Source organism: Phoca vitulina, unplaced genomic scaffold (assembly GCF_004348235.1).
Source record: "Phoca vitulina isolate PV1807 unplaced genomic scaffold, GSC_HSeal_1.0 scaffold30, whole genome shotgun sequence".
NCBI classification, from domain to species: domain Eukaryota; kingdom Metazoa; phylum Chordata; class Mammalia; order Carnivora; family Phocidae; genus Phoca; species Phoca vitulina.
In genome coordinates this window covers 7007954-7023821 of record NW_022589733.1, presented here as the reverse complement: position 1 = coordinate 7023821, position 15868 = coordinate 7007954, and the positions used below count along the sequence as shown (strand labels likewise).

General features: G+C 42.8%; 1 protein-coding gene across 2 annotated transcripts in view; it reads right to left on the bottom strand.

Moving 5' to 3' along the window:
• FTO (FTO alpha-ketoglutarate dependent dioxygenase) overlaps positions 1-15868 on the bottom strand; it is a 371139-nt gene that overhangs the window by 154053 nt on the left and 201218 nt on the right. For both annotated transcript variants that reach the window (XM_032424110.1, XM_032424111.1), the window contains one exon: positions 3052-3176. In XM_032424110.1, coding sequence (XP_032280001.1) covers positions 3052-3176 — 125 coding nt within the window. The remainder of the gene's footprint in view (positions 1-3051; positions 3177-15868) is intronic.

The window sequence follows — 15868 nt, the reverse complement described above, 5'->3', positions numbered from 1 at the left end:
GGCCTTCTTCACAGTTCATTTATCAGACCTAATACGCGGGGCTCCACCCTCTTCTCTCTCACTATTGCGGTTAAACCTCCATATAATTTGGTAATCATTTTCATTATCAGAGAGTGACCCTCACGCAGCCTCACCCGGGACACCCAGTCCCTGCAGCTGCTCTTTTCCTGCCTTTTCCTACAGTAGACCCTAAGAACCTCAGGGTTTATTAGCTGCAGACTGACCTTTGGGCTGCGGAGGTCAAGAAGGGGTCAGATCCGAGGGCTTGCCCAGTTCTTTAAAAGCTGTAACAAGCTGTCCATCAGGCAGAGTGGATTGTATAAACAAAGCCAAATCTTCAGAAATTCTGTACCACTTCTGTTAACACTTACCCTGCATCCACACAGCTTCTCCTGATGTACTTGGGATCATTCAGCTCGGGGGAAGTGAATAGACAGCCCTAATAAGCCTATTTGGAGAGGCTTGTTTCTGGGATTACCGAGCTTGGGGAAGGAAACCCACGGCATTCAGCTGTGCCTCTGGAACCGCAGGGCTGTGTGACACTGTGACAAACTCGGTTACCCCGAGTTAGGCAGAAGTGACACTTTCCTCAAAAAGCTAAATTACAGGGAACATATGCTTTCAGTTTAAGAGACTTCAGGGAGTCCCAAACAATGGCTCGGCTCTTGGCCTGAGAGAGAGACAAGTATTTTAAAACCCAGTTACAAGTTCGGCTTTAAAATATTCTCCCTAATATCATTACTGCAGGGGAGCCTGCGGGGCGGGGGCGGGGGCGGGGGCGGGGGCCCTTTATGACAATGGCCTCCCACGAAAGTCTCCGCTGACCTACATTTCTTGAAGTTGTACTATTCATAACGCATTCTCCAACATGCAATAGAAGGTAATTAGAGTCATCTGTATTTAACTTTCAGAGGAAAAAATTTCTATTATCTAATCTAACTGATCCCCTGATAGCTTTGATGAAAGTAAAATACTCTAACCTATTGCTTGGCCTTTGGCGAGCGCTAATTATTTTCTGTCAAAGCACATTTTTCCTCGTGTAATTCCAAAGTACACAATGGGCCAATCTCTAAAACACAGGCGGCTCGGGAAGCACGGTGGTGGATGTTTTATAACTTTCACCACCACCGGCCTGATGGCTACTCAGGCCAGTGCCCGGTTCCAGACGGTCAGGGGATGCTTTGATGAGGAAAAGAGAGGTGTATGGTAACAGTCTGTTTATACAGATCATATGGATGAGTCTTTTAGATAGGTCACTGGGATGGGAAACATCAAATGGGGGTGGAGAAGGGGTGGGGGGGAGGATTATGGTTATTTAATACTCTGAAGACACTTTTCCTTCTAAGCTCTCAAGACATGACCCTCTTGAAATTTGCTTTCGGGTGTTTAGTTTTAAAGGGGCCTGCAGAGTGTCAGCTGCTAAGCTCTTTCTTTTCTCCTCCCCTACCACAAAGGACTTGAGAATTTCTGTTTCAGATGCTAGACTCCATCAACTTCAACACTGGCTCCAGCTCCTGATTAAACTGTTAGCAGTAAGGGCCAGAAATGCTGAAACCAGACTCCCTTTAAACAGGCCATTTTGGGCATGTTGTCTGATGATTTGGTGTACTAGGAAATTATTGTTAACAAACCAAATGCACTCAACAGAAGACGTCCATCCTCAACATTTGGTCTCTGAGCTGTGCTGTCTTTGGAGGGATGGTGGGGCAGGGGTGGGAGGTGGTGGAAGAGAGATTACAGGGAAATTCTTTCTTTCTCTCTTTCCTATTTAGTAAGAATCACCAGGGGGGGAAAGATATAAAAGGTTAAACACAGAGAGAAACACATCTTAGGTGTCCCCGCACGGATATTCCAGTACTTAATAAAATATGCATACTTGAATGAATATATATGCTGAAATTGGAATACAAGAAAAGTTAAATTGGAGATTATTTAATTACTGTAGCTGAAACTGTCATTTACTCTGATCTGACTACACTATGAAAAAGAGGGGAAGGGGAGAGTATCAAGGTGAATTTTGAAATTATTCTTTTAATGCAAGTCTGAGTTTAGAGATAATACACATACCTGAGCAGCAGCTTTCCAACACCCAGTTGGAATGCACAGTTCATACTCTTAACTGTCTCCTTTCTTGGAAAATGCTCGTCTTCAGCCTTGTTCAGACAAACCAATTTTCATGATAACTGTTACTAGTAAAGCCACCAATTATTACAAACTCTGCTGCATGAACTCATTTGGAGAAATATTATGTCTATCAATGTTCTCGACTCCCAGGCACACAGGATTTTTAAGCCTCAAATAAGACTCAGAGACAAAAATTCAGAATGATCTTCCTGATTCCTCTCCCTCTTGCTGAGAGACAGATGATAATTCAGCAATTTTTACCAAGCGCAGATCTAAAGGGTAACCCTAACGTTTGGGGGAAGTAGTTTCTGCCTTCCACCCATCAATTGTTTCTCAAATAAGAGCAGGATAACAGAATCTAGAGTACGCAAGCCTCAATTCTGCAAAAACTCATGATTTATAGAAACTTTCTACCAGTAACAGCTTTCTAACCACAGGTAAGTCCATAAGCAAAGAAACTAGGTTGAAGCCAACATAATTCCTACTTGGCCAATTCTAAAACTGGGATTTGATAAATCGACCACTTTCAAGCAAACTGCCTCTCACTGAGTGATGTAGGAGCACTGTGTGAATTTCCCAGACATCTGCCCTAACTAGGCAGCAATGTTAGTCTTTTAGAGCAGTGATTAAAAGGGTCCTTCAGCATCAGCTACTTCTATTCTGTTATGCTCAGGATGCAACCATTGATGCGAAACGTTACACTCGGGGATAAATCATATACACCTACAGATGACATCATGGCTCATTACAATTAATGTAGTAGGTACCGTGAGCAGGAGAGCTAACTTTGGCTGAGAGCATCTGTAACCTGCTGATTTTTCATGGCCCCTCCAATGAGAGGCGTAAGACCCATTGCGAGGAAGGGCTCAGCCGAATACGTCGCGGTGTTTTCAGGGACGACAAATCCCATTTCATCAGAGAACTGACCTGGCATGCCACTCCCTCCTCAAGTTTTGACGTGTGGTGAGCAAGGCAAGGATGGCAGTCAGGATTTCAGTCCTTTGTTCCACGGGGACCCCCTCTCTTCTAACTTCATGAAGCACAGCATTTGTCTAGAAGGAATGGTCCAAAAAAAGAGAGAACAGGAAAAATTAATAATAAAAAAAGCCCATAAGCAAATAAGGACAGTAAATCAATGGCTTTTTTATTACAGTTCCCCTGCTAACAAATCAATACAGTAAATGATGGTCAAAAATGGCCAGCATATATTTTGTATTTAATCAATGTACAAGGCACATAAGGTAAACCCAAAAGCTCCATTGCCTTAAGTAACACATCGAGATACTGTGTGTTCTCACTCTAATTTCCTCAGTGCACCACCAGTCTTTTTCCTGGGAACTGCCTCCCATGAGCTATTATTAGAAATGATTTTCACGTTCACTTCACTGTGAGTTGTTTGTTTTGCCTTTTAAAAAAGAGCAGTCTCTGACTTTCGCTCACTGTTTCCTGCCACCCAGCTGAGGATTTCTGCACTGCCTCTCCTGTTTGAATCATTAATTTCTATTTCCAGCCATGCAAGCAATTTTTTTTTTTTGGTTCACTCATTTTCCTTGCTTGTTGCAAATCAAAAGCTTGCAAAGAAAGAAACAATAAGAGTACTAAAATCAAATTCAGTCTCAATGAAGCCTTCCAGCTTTAAAAATCCACGACATATTTCAAATGATATGTACAGGGATTCTTGTGCACAGCAGCCTTCCGATTTGAGGAAGAATCACTTACTCTACGGTCACGGGTACGGTCCTTAAGACAAATTAGGCTCACAGGTGAGTACAAGAACACTCCAGCTTCTACCGAGCATTGGAAAACGTCAGATGTTGCCTTTAGAAATAGTGGAAGCCCCACACATCATACCCCGCTCACCCTAACAAGGAGCATTACATCAAAACTCAAATCTGAAAGTGTCATTTCAATTTTATCTACAACTCACTCCTGTATGCTCGTTTTGCACGCATGTGTTTTCAATGTGCAAATTCATGTAATGTAAGAAACAATTAAGAAAACAATATAGAGGATTCTATTGGCACTTGAAATGTGAGCGAGCAAATGCCTTTCAAGTTTTAATGCTAGAACTTTTCATCGCACGTATTTATCTTCATGTAACTGGAATAGAAATCTTGAGGATTTAGACATGTTTTTCATTTAAAGTTGGTGTGGCGTCTTCAGAGATGTTATACCCAAAGCAAATGCTAAAAGGAATGAACCTGTTACTTTCTTTGTACTGGTGCTTATCTGACTGATGCCAAGGCCTTCATTCATTTAAAGAGCACACTCACCATTTTGTCCTCACGTAACTTGAAATACTACTTCCTTACTCCTCTATGGCATTTGGCAGTGTATACTGAATGCCTTCCATGACAGCCTTGAGAAGAGGTGTAGTGAACATCTGTTGTCTGGCTGCCTTCTATCCAGACCCCGTCCCCCTTTCCTGTAACAACATCCAACCTTCTCTCAGGGAAGTCTTTTATTGTATGCAGTCTTAGAGAGACTGCCAACTAAATAAAGTGTCCCGCTCTCTCCCATGAAGGATGTGGGCCAGGCCAACCTGATTCGCTTTTCCAGGACTTGAGACACTTAAGAAGAATGACAAAGAAAGGGAAAAAACTTGGAGGCCATTTATCAATTTCCTTGGTTCCTACCACCCACGGTCCTCAAAGTATTCCTGGTTTCCTGAACTTTCTGAGTAGAGATCATTCCTCTTCTTTGGATACCACAGAGTTATCCAATATCCTTTGAATCAAGTCCCATTTGGTTCGAATTCACCAGAATCTGTTTCTGTTGCTTACAGTCAAAAACCCTAACTGATACAGAAAGATAAGAGAGGAAATAGTATCTCCTTTGTTAAAGGATCCAAGATAATGTGACTAGCACTAGCCCAGAAAAGGACCCTGATCTCTGCCTCCTGGGTCCAGAATTACATCTACTAGACCAGGCCATATACCCAGTTGGACGCTCTGAGCTTCGAGGGCAATGACATTTTTAGCCCTCTAGCACAGGGAGGAACGCTCACATTCTCTAGTTGCTTCTCCCGCATGAAGCCCAGGCTCCAAGTGGCTAAAGCAGGAGTTGCAAATGCAAATACCCACCAGAGCCAGAAAGGTAACATGAATGAGTTAAGCAAGATGACCTGATGAGAGCCTGTGCTCTGCGCAAAAAAGGCAGTCACTGTTCAGCAACAGCCAACTCTGCCATTCTGAAAAGCTGTCTCGGTGGTGCCGGATTCGTGAATTTTCAAAATAAACAAGAAATCCGTCTTGATTTTTTTTTTTTTTACGTGAGATCTCCTGACTTGTACATGCTGGAAATTCATTTTTTTAAACTGTTAAAACACCACGTAGCCAAACAAGAAACATCAGTGACTGAACAGAACTCAGGCAGCTGCTCACTGGTGACCTCTAACGTAAAAGATGTCTAATTTCGGAGAGGTGCCGGCATCAGTGGGTACTCTGGCCACAGCAGCGCCCCTTGTCTGTGATGCCCTACCTCAAGTACTTAAAGTTGGAAGGAACCTCAGGAGGTCTTGTAGTTTATCACTATGTCTATAGGTACATAGTATTTTACCAAAATAATAAGCAAAATGTTTCAAATAGAAAAGTACACATCCAAGAGGACTCCAAGGACATAAATAAAATAAATTCTCCTTGTGACTGTATTAAAATAACTTTTTTAAAAAAGTCATTTATCTCCTCTTTACCTTTTGCATCATTTAAATTTTATCCAGAGGCCTTTGGTTTCCCTGATCAGCCTCTGAAAGGCGAAGGAGAAAGGATTTAAGAAAGCAAGTTTCACAATGTCGGGGACCCTGTCTGTTTATTTCACTACTGCATCCCAGTGCTTGCCTAATGATTTTTTATAAATATTTGTCAAATCAGTAAATAAAGAAGGAACTTGAAAAACAAGTATTGCAAAAACTAAGAGCAAGAGAAGACTGTCTTTCGAGACTTTACTATTAGATAAACTTGTAAACTCATACAATAAACTAAGAGACAGTTATGTGCTTTACCAAGGTGCTCTCTCCACTTGACAAAAGGCTTCACTTCGAGGTCTATTTAAATAAATAGTCCCACTAGTGCAGAGTCTCCTGAACTTCAGTCATTCTAGCACAGTCTCAAAATTCTTGCCACGTTTGTGAATGAGGTATACAATATTTGATATTTTTATTTCAAATGACCCACATTTTAAAGTATAAAATAAATTAGCTTCAAAAGAAAATTGGAAAACCACCGGTACCTGTCTTAAATGAAAAGATAACTGCAAAAATAGGGGCACCTGGGTGGCTCAGTCGGTTAAGTGGCTGCCTTTGGCTCAGGTCATGATCCCAGGGCCCTGGGATCGAGCCCCACATCGGGCTCCCTGCTCAGCGGGGAGCCTGCTTCTCCCTCTCCCTCTGCTGCTCCCCCTACTTGTGCTCTCTCTCTCTCTGTCAAATAAATAAATAAAATCTTTTTTTTTTTAAAAGATAACTGCAAAAATAATATATTAAAAACAAGGCTAGGGGCACCTGGGTGGCTCAGTCGGTTAAGCGGCTGCCTTCGGCTCAGGTCATGATCCCAGGGTCCTGGGATCGAGCCCCGCATTGGGCTCCCTGCTCAGCAGAGAGCCTGCTTCTCCCTTTCCCTCTGCCTGCTGCTCTGCCTACTTGTGCTATCTCTCTGTCAAATAAATAAATTTTTTTTTAAAGATTTTATTTATTTATTTGACAGAGACACAGCCAGAGAGGGAACACAAGCAGGGGGAGTGGGAGAGGGAGAAGCAGGCTTCCCGCGGAGCAAGGAGCCCAATGTGGGACTCGATCCCAGGACTCTGGGATCATGACCTGAGCCGAAGGCAGACACTTAACAACTGAGCCACCCAGGCTCCCCTGAATAAATAAATTAAAAAAAAAAAAAACCTTAAAAAAAAAAAAACAAGGCTATATGTTGATTTCATTCTAGACAGACGTTGCTTGCTGAAGGCTCTGGGACCGAAGCCTACTGTGTCGTTGTGAATGAGGCCATTAACAAGTCTTGGTGAAAGTTAAAGACACGAAGAGCTCCTTGACACAAAGATGTGGACTTAAAAGAAGCTGAAAAGGGGGTCCACTTTCTCAGTGTGATCCCTACTATCTGCGGAGTCCTGGAGCGCCACCTAGCGTTCCCCTGGTTAACACCCATGGCCCACATCCCAAGCTCTGGATGCACCACCTTACTATAATGATTTTCCAACGCTTCACAGATAAACCTCTTTTTTCTCCAAATGTATTCTTACAGGGAACTCAATATATAAAACAAAACAAAACTGGAGCAGTTCTCTTTGAAGAAGCTGCTATGGAGGACCTAGAATCTCCCTTTGTCATGGGGCATCTCTTCAAAACCCCAAAGAACTGTGAAACACAATTTGCCAACCTCAACCCAAGAGCATTTAAAATAGCATTCAAATTTTTTGAAGTTTATACATTGTTGGTGGGAATGCAAAACACTGCCATTGTGGTAAGCAGTTTGGCAGTTTCTTACAAAGTTACACATACACACTTAACATATGACCCATCAATCCCATTTCTGGGGATTTAGCTAAAGAAATAGAAGCTTATGTGCACACAAAAACTGGTACAAAAATGTTCATAGCAGCTTTATTCATAACTGCCCCAAACTGGAAACAACCTCAATGCCCTACAAAGGGTAAATGGATAAACACACTGTGGTACATCCACACAAAGGAATACTGCTCAGGAGTGAAAAAGGACAAGCAATTGATAGACGCAGCCACTTGTCTGAATCTCAGTCATACTGCGTGAAAGAGGCTGGTCTCCAAAGATTAAACACTGTGTGATTCTATATACTTAACATTCTGGAAAAGGCAAATTACAGGGATAGAGAACAGATTAGTGGTTCCCAGGGATCAACATAGGTGAGGGTTTGTTACAAAGAGGCAACATAAGGGAATTTTTGGAATGACAGAACTATTCTGTATCCCCACTGTGGTGGTGGTTACGTGAGTTTATACATATGTTAAAACTCATAGCACTGTATATCCCCAAAAGTCAATTTCATCATATGAAAATCTTATAAAATTTAATTGTTAAAATTCATTTTCATCACATTTTTAGGACCACAAAGAATGCAGAAAGCAAATGTACATATAAATACATCCGAATAAGTAGTGAGTAAGAAATAGAGAGAACTATATCTAGATTATGAAACAAATTCTGTTACCAAAAAAATCTTTTCAAGATATTAGAAAAGGATGGGTGAATTTAGATTGAGCATTCAGACCCTTAATTATAGTATTTCATAAAATTTAGAGTGAAAAGAAGCCATTGCACAAAAGTTAATTTCAGAGTGTCAAAGAGCATTCTTTTGACAAGAATTAACAGTGATATTTTTCTCCTTATACTAGTGTTGGCTCCTTAAGGGTTGACTTTATGCAGGAAATGTTAATAGCCCATTTTCCCAACAGTAGTAACACAGAACTGTCTTCAAACAAGTACCAATTTTTAAACAGTCTCCTGTTACCGAAAACACTCCCTCTCCTCTCCTCAAAATAGAGGGCAAGTAAATCAGGGGTTTAGAAATCATGCTCTGGGGGTTAGATTTCATTTCATTAGTAACTCTTTTTCAACAGAAATTGATGAAAATGCTGGCCTATCAGGAAAAGACTGGCAATATTCTTCAGGCTGTTAGCTGGGTAGATCCTGGCTGTCACCTCCTAGCTGTGGGCCTTTATCCCAACTGCAAAATGGTGATGACACCAGAGCCTCTCCACAGGTTCTTGTGAGGAGGAGGTGCCCAGACATACTCCACTATGATTCGTATTGTTTCGAACTCACGAATCAGTCTCATGCTAGGTTGTACTATTTCAACGAAAACATTCCTGCCAGTATCTATGACTTCACATGGAACATTTGAAAAGGCAATCAGGCAGCCACTGAAGGATCACCACCAGAAGAACCACTGAAGGATCACCACCAGAAGAACCACTGAAGGATCACCACCAGAAGAACCACTGAAGGATCACCACCAGAAGAAGCCTCTACCAGGAACCAGAGGCACTTGCATCCCCCTAGTGGTAGAAAATCTTTACCCTCTGCCGGCGGGTTTTATTTTTAGAGTCAGTCCTGGTCCTCCTTGACACAGTTCTCTCTCAGGCTACCACCCAATACGTGTCCTGACCTTCTTCATCTCCTCTGGGGGTTCCTCAACTGTTGTTGGCCCAGGGCAAGAGCCCTGGTTCTCATCTGAAGTCTTCTGTTTGTTCTCTCTGGGAGTGACCCCCACCTCCAGTGTCTCTAAGGCTCCCCTGTAGACTGATGACTTTGAACAGATCATCTCAGCCGAGCTCTGGCCCCATATAGCCCCGGACTGCCTATCTCTTCTTAAATATACCCTTCAAACATGGAGTCTCAACCTCAGCTTGCTCACATCTGAACTATCGTTGCTTTCCCATCGCTTCCCTTTTCATCGACCTGCTCCTTCTCCTGTATTTCCCTAGAAGGGCGAATGGCACCACTATCAACTCCATTGCCCAATCCAGATGGCTAGGGCTCATCCTATTGGCCTTCCTCTCCTTTCCCTGCACTCCCAGTACCTAAACTTTAAATCCTGTCATTCCTCTCTGTTCAATATGACTCAAACTTATTTTTTCCCCACTGCCACAGGCTGAGTTCAGGCCCATCTCTCGTCTGGACCATGAAGTGGCATCCAAACTACCCTCTCTCTGAGTCCATCTCACCCCCTCACGAATGTTCCACCTCCAAGAGGGCTATCTCAGGGTCAAAGGAAACAAGGAGCTTCAACCTCCAAAACCTCACCTAAACCAGAGTAGCTCTGTTCACATATGCTCCATTTGTTGTCATTTGAGACCAAAAAGAAACCAACCAACCAACCAACAAACAAAAAAACCTTAATTTTTTTTAGAAGCCGGAATTCTTAACCTGACCAAAATAACCACACCAAAACAACACTCCTGGTCACTTCTCAAATTTTATCTCTTGCCATCTCCCAATCCATTTAGAACCAATGTCAGTTCCCTGAAAATACATGGCTGTTCTACATGATACATTTACTTGTTGTATAACTGGCCAGTAACTACTAATTCTTTATGAAACACAGAAGGAAGGAAGGGAGAGAGGGAGGGAGGGAGGGAGGGAGAGAGAGAGAAAGAGAGAGAGAGAGAGAAAGAGAGAAAGAAAGAAAGAAAGAAAGAAAAGAAAGAAAGAAAGAAAGAAAGAAAGAAAGAAAGAAAGAAAGAAAAGAAAAGAAAGAAGAAAGAAAGAAAGAAAGAAAAAAGAAGAAAGAAAGAAAGAAAGAAAGAAAGAAAGAAAGAAGAAAGAAAGAAAGAAAGAAAGAAAGAAAGAAAGAAAGAAAGACCTCAAATAACACCTCCTCTATGAAGTTCTCCATGAATCAAATCCTTCCTCCCAATTACACAGAGTTGGTCACTCCTCCTTACATGGCGCTGCTGAACATCTCACAAACCATGCCACGCTCTGTTGCTCTTATTTACTCACTGGATGCTTCCTCCTCCAGAACGGGAGCTCTGTTAGAGCAGGAGGCCCCTGCCCATTTCCTGCCAGTACCCTCCAAGGTGCCTACTTTGGCACTGTGTCATGAAAACAGATTCCTGAGAGATGCTTGTTGAATAAATGAAAGCAAATGACATGCCAGAGCATGTCTGGTAAATAAGATGAACAATCAAACCACAGAGTACTATTTGAGATCAAAAACAGTATGTGAGACAAGCTCTGGTTGGATGCAAACTGTACCTGATGAGAATTCTAAGAAAAACGTTGTGGAAACGATTTTTAAACAATGGCATCAAGAAAAATAAGGCTATGCAATCCCCAGGTGACCACATAGAAGGGCAATACATATCTGGAAGGATGTATCTGAAAGTACATCTAAAAGTTTTACTACACTGGGATCCCATGTAATCTTTCCAGACACTCCTAATAAGCCAAGAAGTCTCATTTTCTCCATTTCAAAAACAAAAAATCTACTTCAGACTCTGGCAACCCACAGTATCCTAAGGACCTGTAAGAATTCCCCAGTGTTTTCAGCTTCTCCTGGCTCAAAACTTTATGCATAAAGCCAAAGAAGAAATCCACAACCAGAGAGGACAAGGAAGGAGGGAGGAAGGGAGGGAAGGAGAGAGGTTGATTGAGAATGAAAAAAGAAAAACCAAAACCCTAAGGTTCTAAGAAGCCTCGAAACTGGGGCGCCTGGGTGGCGCAGTCAGTTAAGCGGCCAACTGTTGGTTTGGGCTGAGGTCGTGAACTCGGGGTCACGGATCCAGTCCCGTGTCAGGCTCGCGCTCAGTGGGAAGTGTGCTTGAGATTCTCTCTCCCTCTGCCCCTCCCACTCGTGCTCTCTAAATAAATCTTAAAAAAAAAAAAAAGAAATCTCAAATTTTGGAAAAAATCTCCCAAGCAGGAATTTATTCAATTAAAACCAAGCAATTCAGCTAATTCTTGGTGGATGTATTTGTACATTCAGTCATTGCCAGTATGTCCTAATTCTGGGGTACCATAAGGAAAGCACACATGGACGGACATGCCATCTACAGAATTTGTAGCATACAAGGTTTTTGGACAGGAATCACGTTGCGCTTTAAAAGGAAAATTACAGCATTTACTTCTTACTAATAATTCAACAGAAGTCATTAATTCTTTTGGTTCCTTTCTGATATGGGGTAACAGCTTCTGAAACTCTGATTTAATCCATCCTTCTTACAAATCAGAGAACTCTGCCTAAGGAAATGCACGGAAATGCAAGGCATTCCACAAACATGGCTGGTAATCCCTCTGCTTTAGTTCATTAAAAAAAAAAAAATCTGCTGCTGTTTTTCCCATTTCAAAAGCCATATAAACACCAGGATGCCAGAACTGCATGCCTTTCCCGCCTTCCCATCTCCCAATCCTCACCAGCGCCAAAAAAGCAGTACCGTCATTATGGGGAAAATGCCCCGCCGAACACTTTTCACGTTAGGGCTGTATTTCCCCTCTGCACACACAAATTACTAAGATATGCTCGGACTGATAAAGAGGGCTAAAGGTTCAACTTGTGAAGAAACTTGGTTTAAGATGTTATCAGCTGGGAAAGCTATTTCCTCACATCAACACTGCCACGGGCTGTCAAAAACCCAACCAGGGCTCCCCTCTTCAAAAGTCCAGGAACACTTTTTTTTTCTTTCTTTCTTTCCTTTTTTTTTTTTTTTTTTTAAAGAAGAAAGGCACAGAACCCACCGAGATAGCCTTAGTCCCATCAAAGAGAGGTCGATCTCAGGTCTTCCTTCATTTACTGATTGTCAGTTTAAGATGGCTCTTTTGTGAGGCCTCCGGAGCTCAGTGCTGAGTGATGCCTTCACATTTGCTAAACTGGACTGGGCACCACCGAAGATCTCTAGCATGCTGGGATCCAGAGCCCAGAAGAACAAATAAACACGCCTTGCAGCCTTTTTGCCGACTTTATCTCCCTCTCCGGGAGCAGGAGGGTTTTGGGGGTGCTAATGTTTACACAATGTTAAAACTTTCTTTCCCCTGTTTCCTGAATTTGAGAAGACACATCCTGGATGACCTCGGCTGAGAGATAACACCAAGTCACTGCTGGCTGCCCCGTCTATGGACTACTTCAGGCTGCTGTCTCCATCCCGCCCCTCCCAGCCTCCGCCCTTCATGGCCGGCTCAGCAAGGAGAGCAGGAGAGGAGCTAGACTGTCTTGAACGGAAGGCACAAAGGCAGAAGTCTCCAAGAGGCTGCCAACAGAGCAGCCTTTTATTTTAGTCCCACCTACAGATCCACTTGATTCAGTTCATCTCAAAGACCCACTTGATTTGAATGAACATTTCAGCAGAGTTTTTGCCAAAGGAGCCTCAAAAATGTACTAGTAAGCCATACTCTCGCCTTTTCCCACCATGTGCTGTTGAACTAAGGGAGCTCCCGGAGAGTAATCAAGGATGATGCTGGTGGGCAGAGGATGCTGGGAAAATGCTCCCTTGGTCAGTTTCCTCACTGTGAAGGGGTATCTGTAATAGCACCAACTACTCTTCTGATGATTACGTGAGATAATTCACTTCGAAAGCACTTTGCACAATGCTTGGCACGCACAAAATGCTCAATGAACGTTGGAGATCTGTCAGCAGCAGCATTATGTGTAAAAAAAATTGGGGCAAATGATCCCAGAAGATATGGATTCCATTTATATATATATATATATATATATATATATATATATATATATATATATCCTAAAATACCACAGCCATGAATCTGAATAATTACTGAGTTGTTTTTTTTCCCCCAAAGCACTTTCATAGGACCTCCCATTTTTGTCCTCCTACCAACACAGAAATCACCATAGCTCGTGTGTTTCACGAAAAGCGCGGGAACCACAGCAGCCGGCCCGGTGCCGCATGACCTCTCAGGACCGTCGTGGCGGTGACCGCTGGAATGCCCCGGCTGCTGGAGGGAAGGACGGCCTGCCGCACACATTTAACATGGGGTGCTGGGTCAGCGAATGGAAGCTGGACCTCAGAGCTCCAGCTGGCAACGTTGGTGTTTCAGGTGATGGCGGAAAACCGCCCGCGTATTTGTCAAGGAAGGGAAAAAAAGAGAAAGCAAGGAAGGGAGGGAGAGAGGGAGGAAAAAAAGAGGAAGGAAAAAAGAAAGGAGAAGGAAAGAAGGAAGGAAAGAGAGAGAGAGAGAGGTGAAGAAGGAAAAGGAGTGTTTATAGAAGCCAGCTGCTTGGGCCCTGGCGCCAGGAGCCCCTCATCCTGCTATTTTGCGCTTGCAACCCCACTGCTCCCGCTGGCACAGGTACAACTAAATGTTGACTTCAATGCTTCAGAGAGCACTCGACTGATTTTGTACATGATTAATTGCCAAAGACATGGCTGGCCATATGGAACAGAGAAAGCATCAAGTAATTCATACTTCTGTATGTGATCGCTTGGCCCCTGTTGTTTTAATGTACAGGAAAGAGCTAGTATAGCACAGCCCTGGTGTCTTGGCCCCGACAGCCCATTAAGAAATCTCAAAGCACCTAGTCGAAGTTATGCTGTTGGCTTTTCAATAGCAGCCTAATAAAACAGAAGCAAAGCTTTCCAACTAGTCTTAAATCTTTCACATACAGTACATTAACTACTGTGGCTAAAACAACGGGCTTCTTATGATAGGAAATGGGATTTGATTTCTAGTCTCTGCATACTTACTGAAAGCCTTTTTTTGACCTTTATGGAGTTTACAAAATCATTGTTCTTTTCCCCCCTGTTTTCCAAGTAGCCTAATAGATTCGTTTGCTTCTGCAGAGTCTACTCTTAGTCACTACTGCGCACGGTCTAGATCATAAAGCTGATTCACACAGAGGTGGAAGAAACGGCGTAATTATTCTTACCAAGAGAGCCCAGGAATCATTCTGGCTTCTGAGGCACTAGCTTTCTTAAAAAACCAGAAGACAACGAAAGCTGTACACCAGGGAGGAAAGCCTCACAAACACACTCTTATCACACTCCCCACCCCGCTCCCTTTCCCATCACTCTGTGAAATGAATCCATTCGATGTGGGGAAAAAAATACCAATTTATTTTCCAGATGCTCTACTGTTGGCTCTGGGTGACACTCTATGCCAGGCAAAAGGAGAAGGTGCCAACCTCGGGTGCAATGCTGTCCCCACTTGCAGTCTACTAGCTCTGTCCATTACGAAAATCTTTGCAGACTGTTATCTTCAGGTTGAGGGGAAATGCATATACATTTCCGTGAAGTTTTCCTTTCCAGGATTTTCAAATGACAGCACTAAAAACTGTAATACCATCATCGGTAGTTTCCTTTGTCAGGTCGGAGGTGTGTTGGCCGGGGATGACTGTTGGCACTTTTCACGAGAAAATATTTATACAATGTTTTATGTCTGAGGATTTTTAGGTGGTGAAATTATCCTCCCACCAGAAGACACCATATACGGGAAATTCCACTTGACTGCCTATTCATTAGCAGGAGTGTAATTGCCCCTACTGTTGAAGTGAACTAACAGCCCATTCAGAGCTCTAAGCCAATGGCAATTTTCTCTGCCTCCCCGCCGCCTCTCCTTCCTCGTAACATGCTGGTACTTTCCAGGATAAGCAACTCGACCAGTAAACAATTCATGAAACAGAGGGAAACAGCAAGAGGCTCGAAAGAAAGAAAAAAAAAAACAACAAAGGCATTGAAATTGACTCGGTAACGTAGCAATGAAGACACCCTGCGAGATTTCTACAAAGACAAGAAGCCTTCTCACCCACCATTATGTGATAGGTATTTCCTGTTTTATTCATGGAATGCTCCATGGGGTATGATATTAATGTAATTCCTATTTTACAGATGGGAAAACTGAGTTTGGGGAGCTGAAATGCCCAAGAATAATACACACTTCAGGGGCAGAGGCATGAGCATGCGAAATCTTTGCATGTCTAGCTGACTGCTCACTGCAGTGGAAGCTCTAACAGATTATATGTAAAAGTATTATATGTAATATATACATAGAGATAGTGAAAAGAAATTCACATGAAAGTATCTTCCTGAAATCTCATCCATGGAAACAAACCCCTACCTTAGCTGCCTCGCTTCGATAAAGAAATTAAAAGGTTTAGACTACAAACACAGCACACAGGGATACTCCCTGGATCCAGAATTAAATGTGGACATCTGCATACATCTCACATAATGAACACGAGAATGATAGCGGGCTTCTTCCCAATTACTTCCCAATTCAGCAGTGCCTTGCCTTATCTGTGTCTTTTCATCA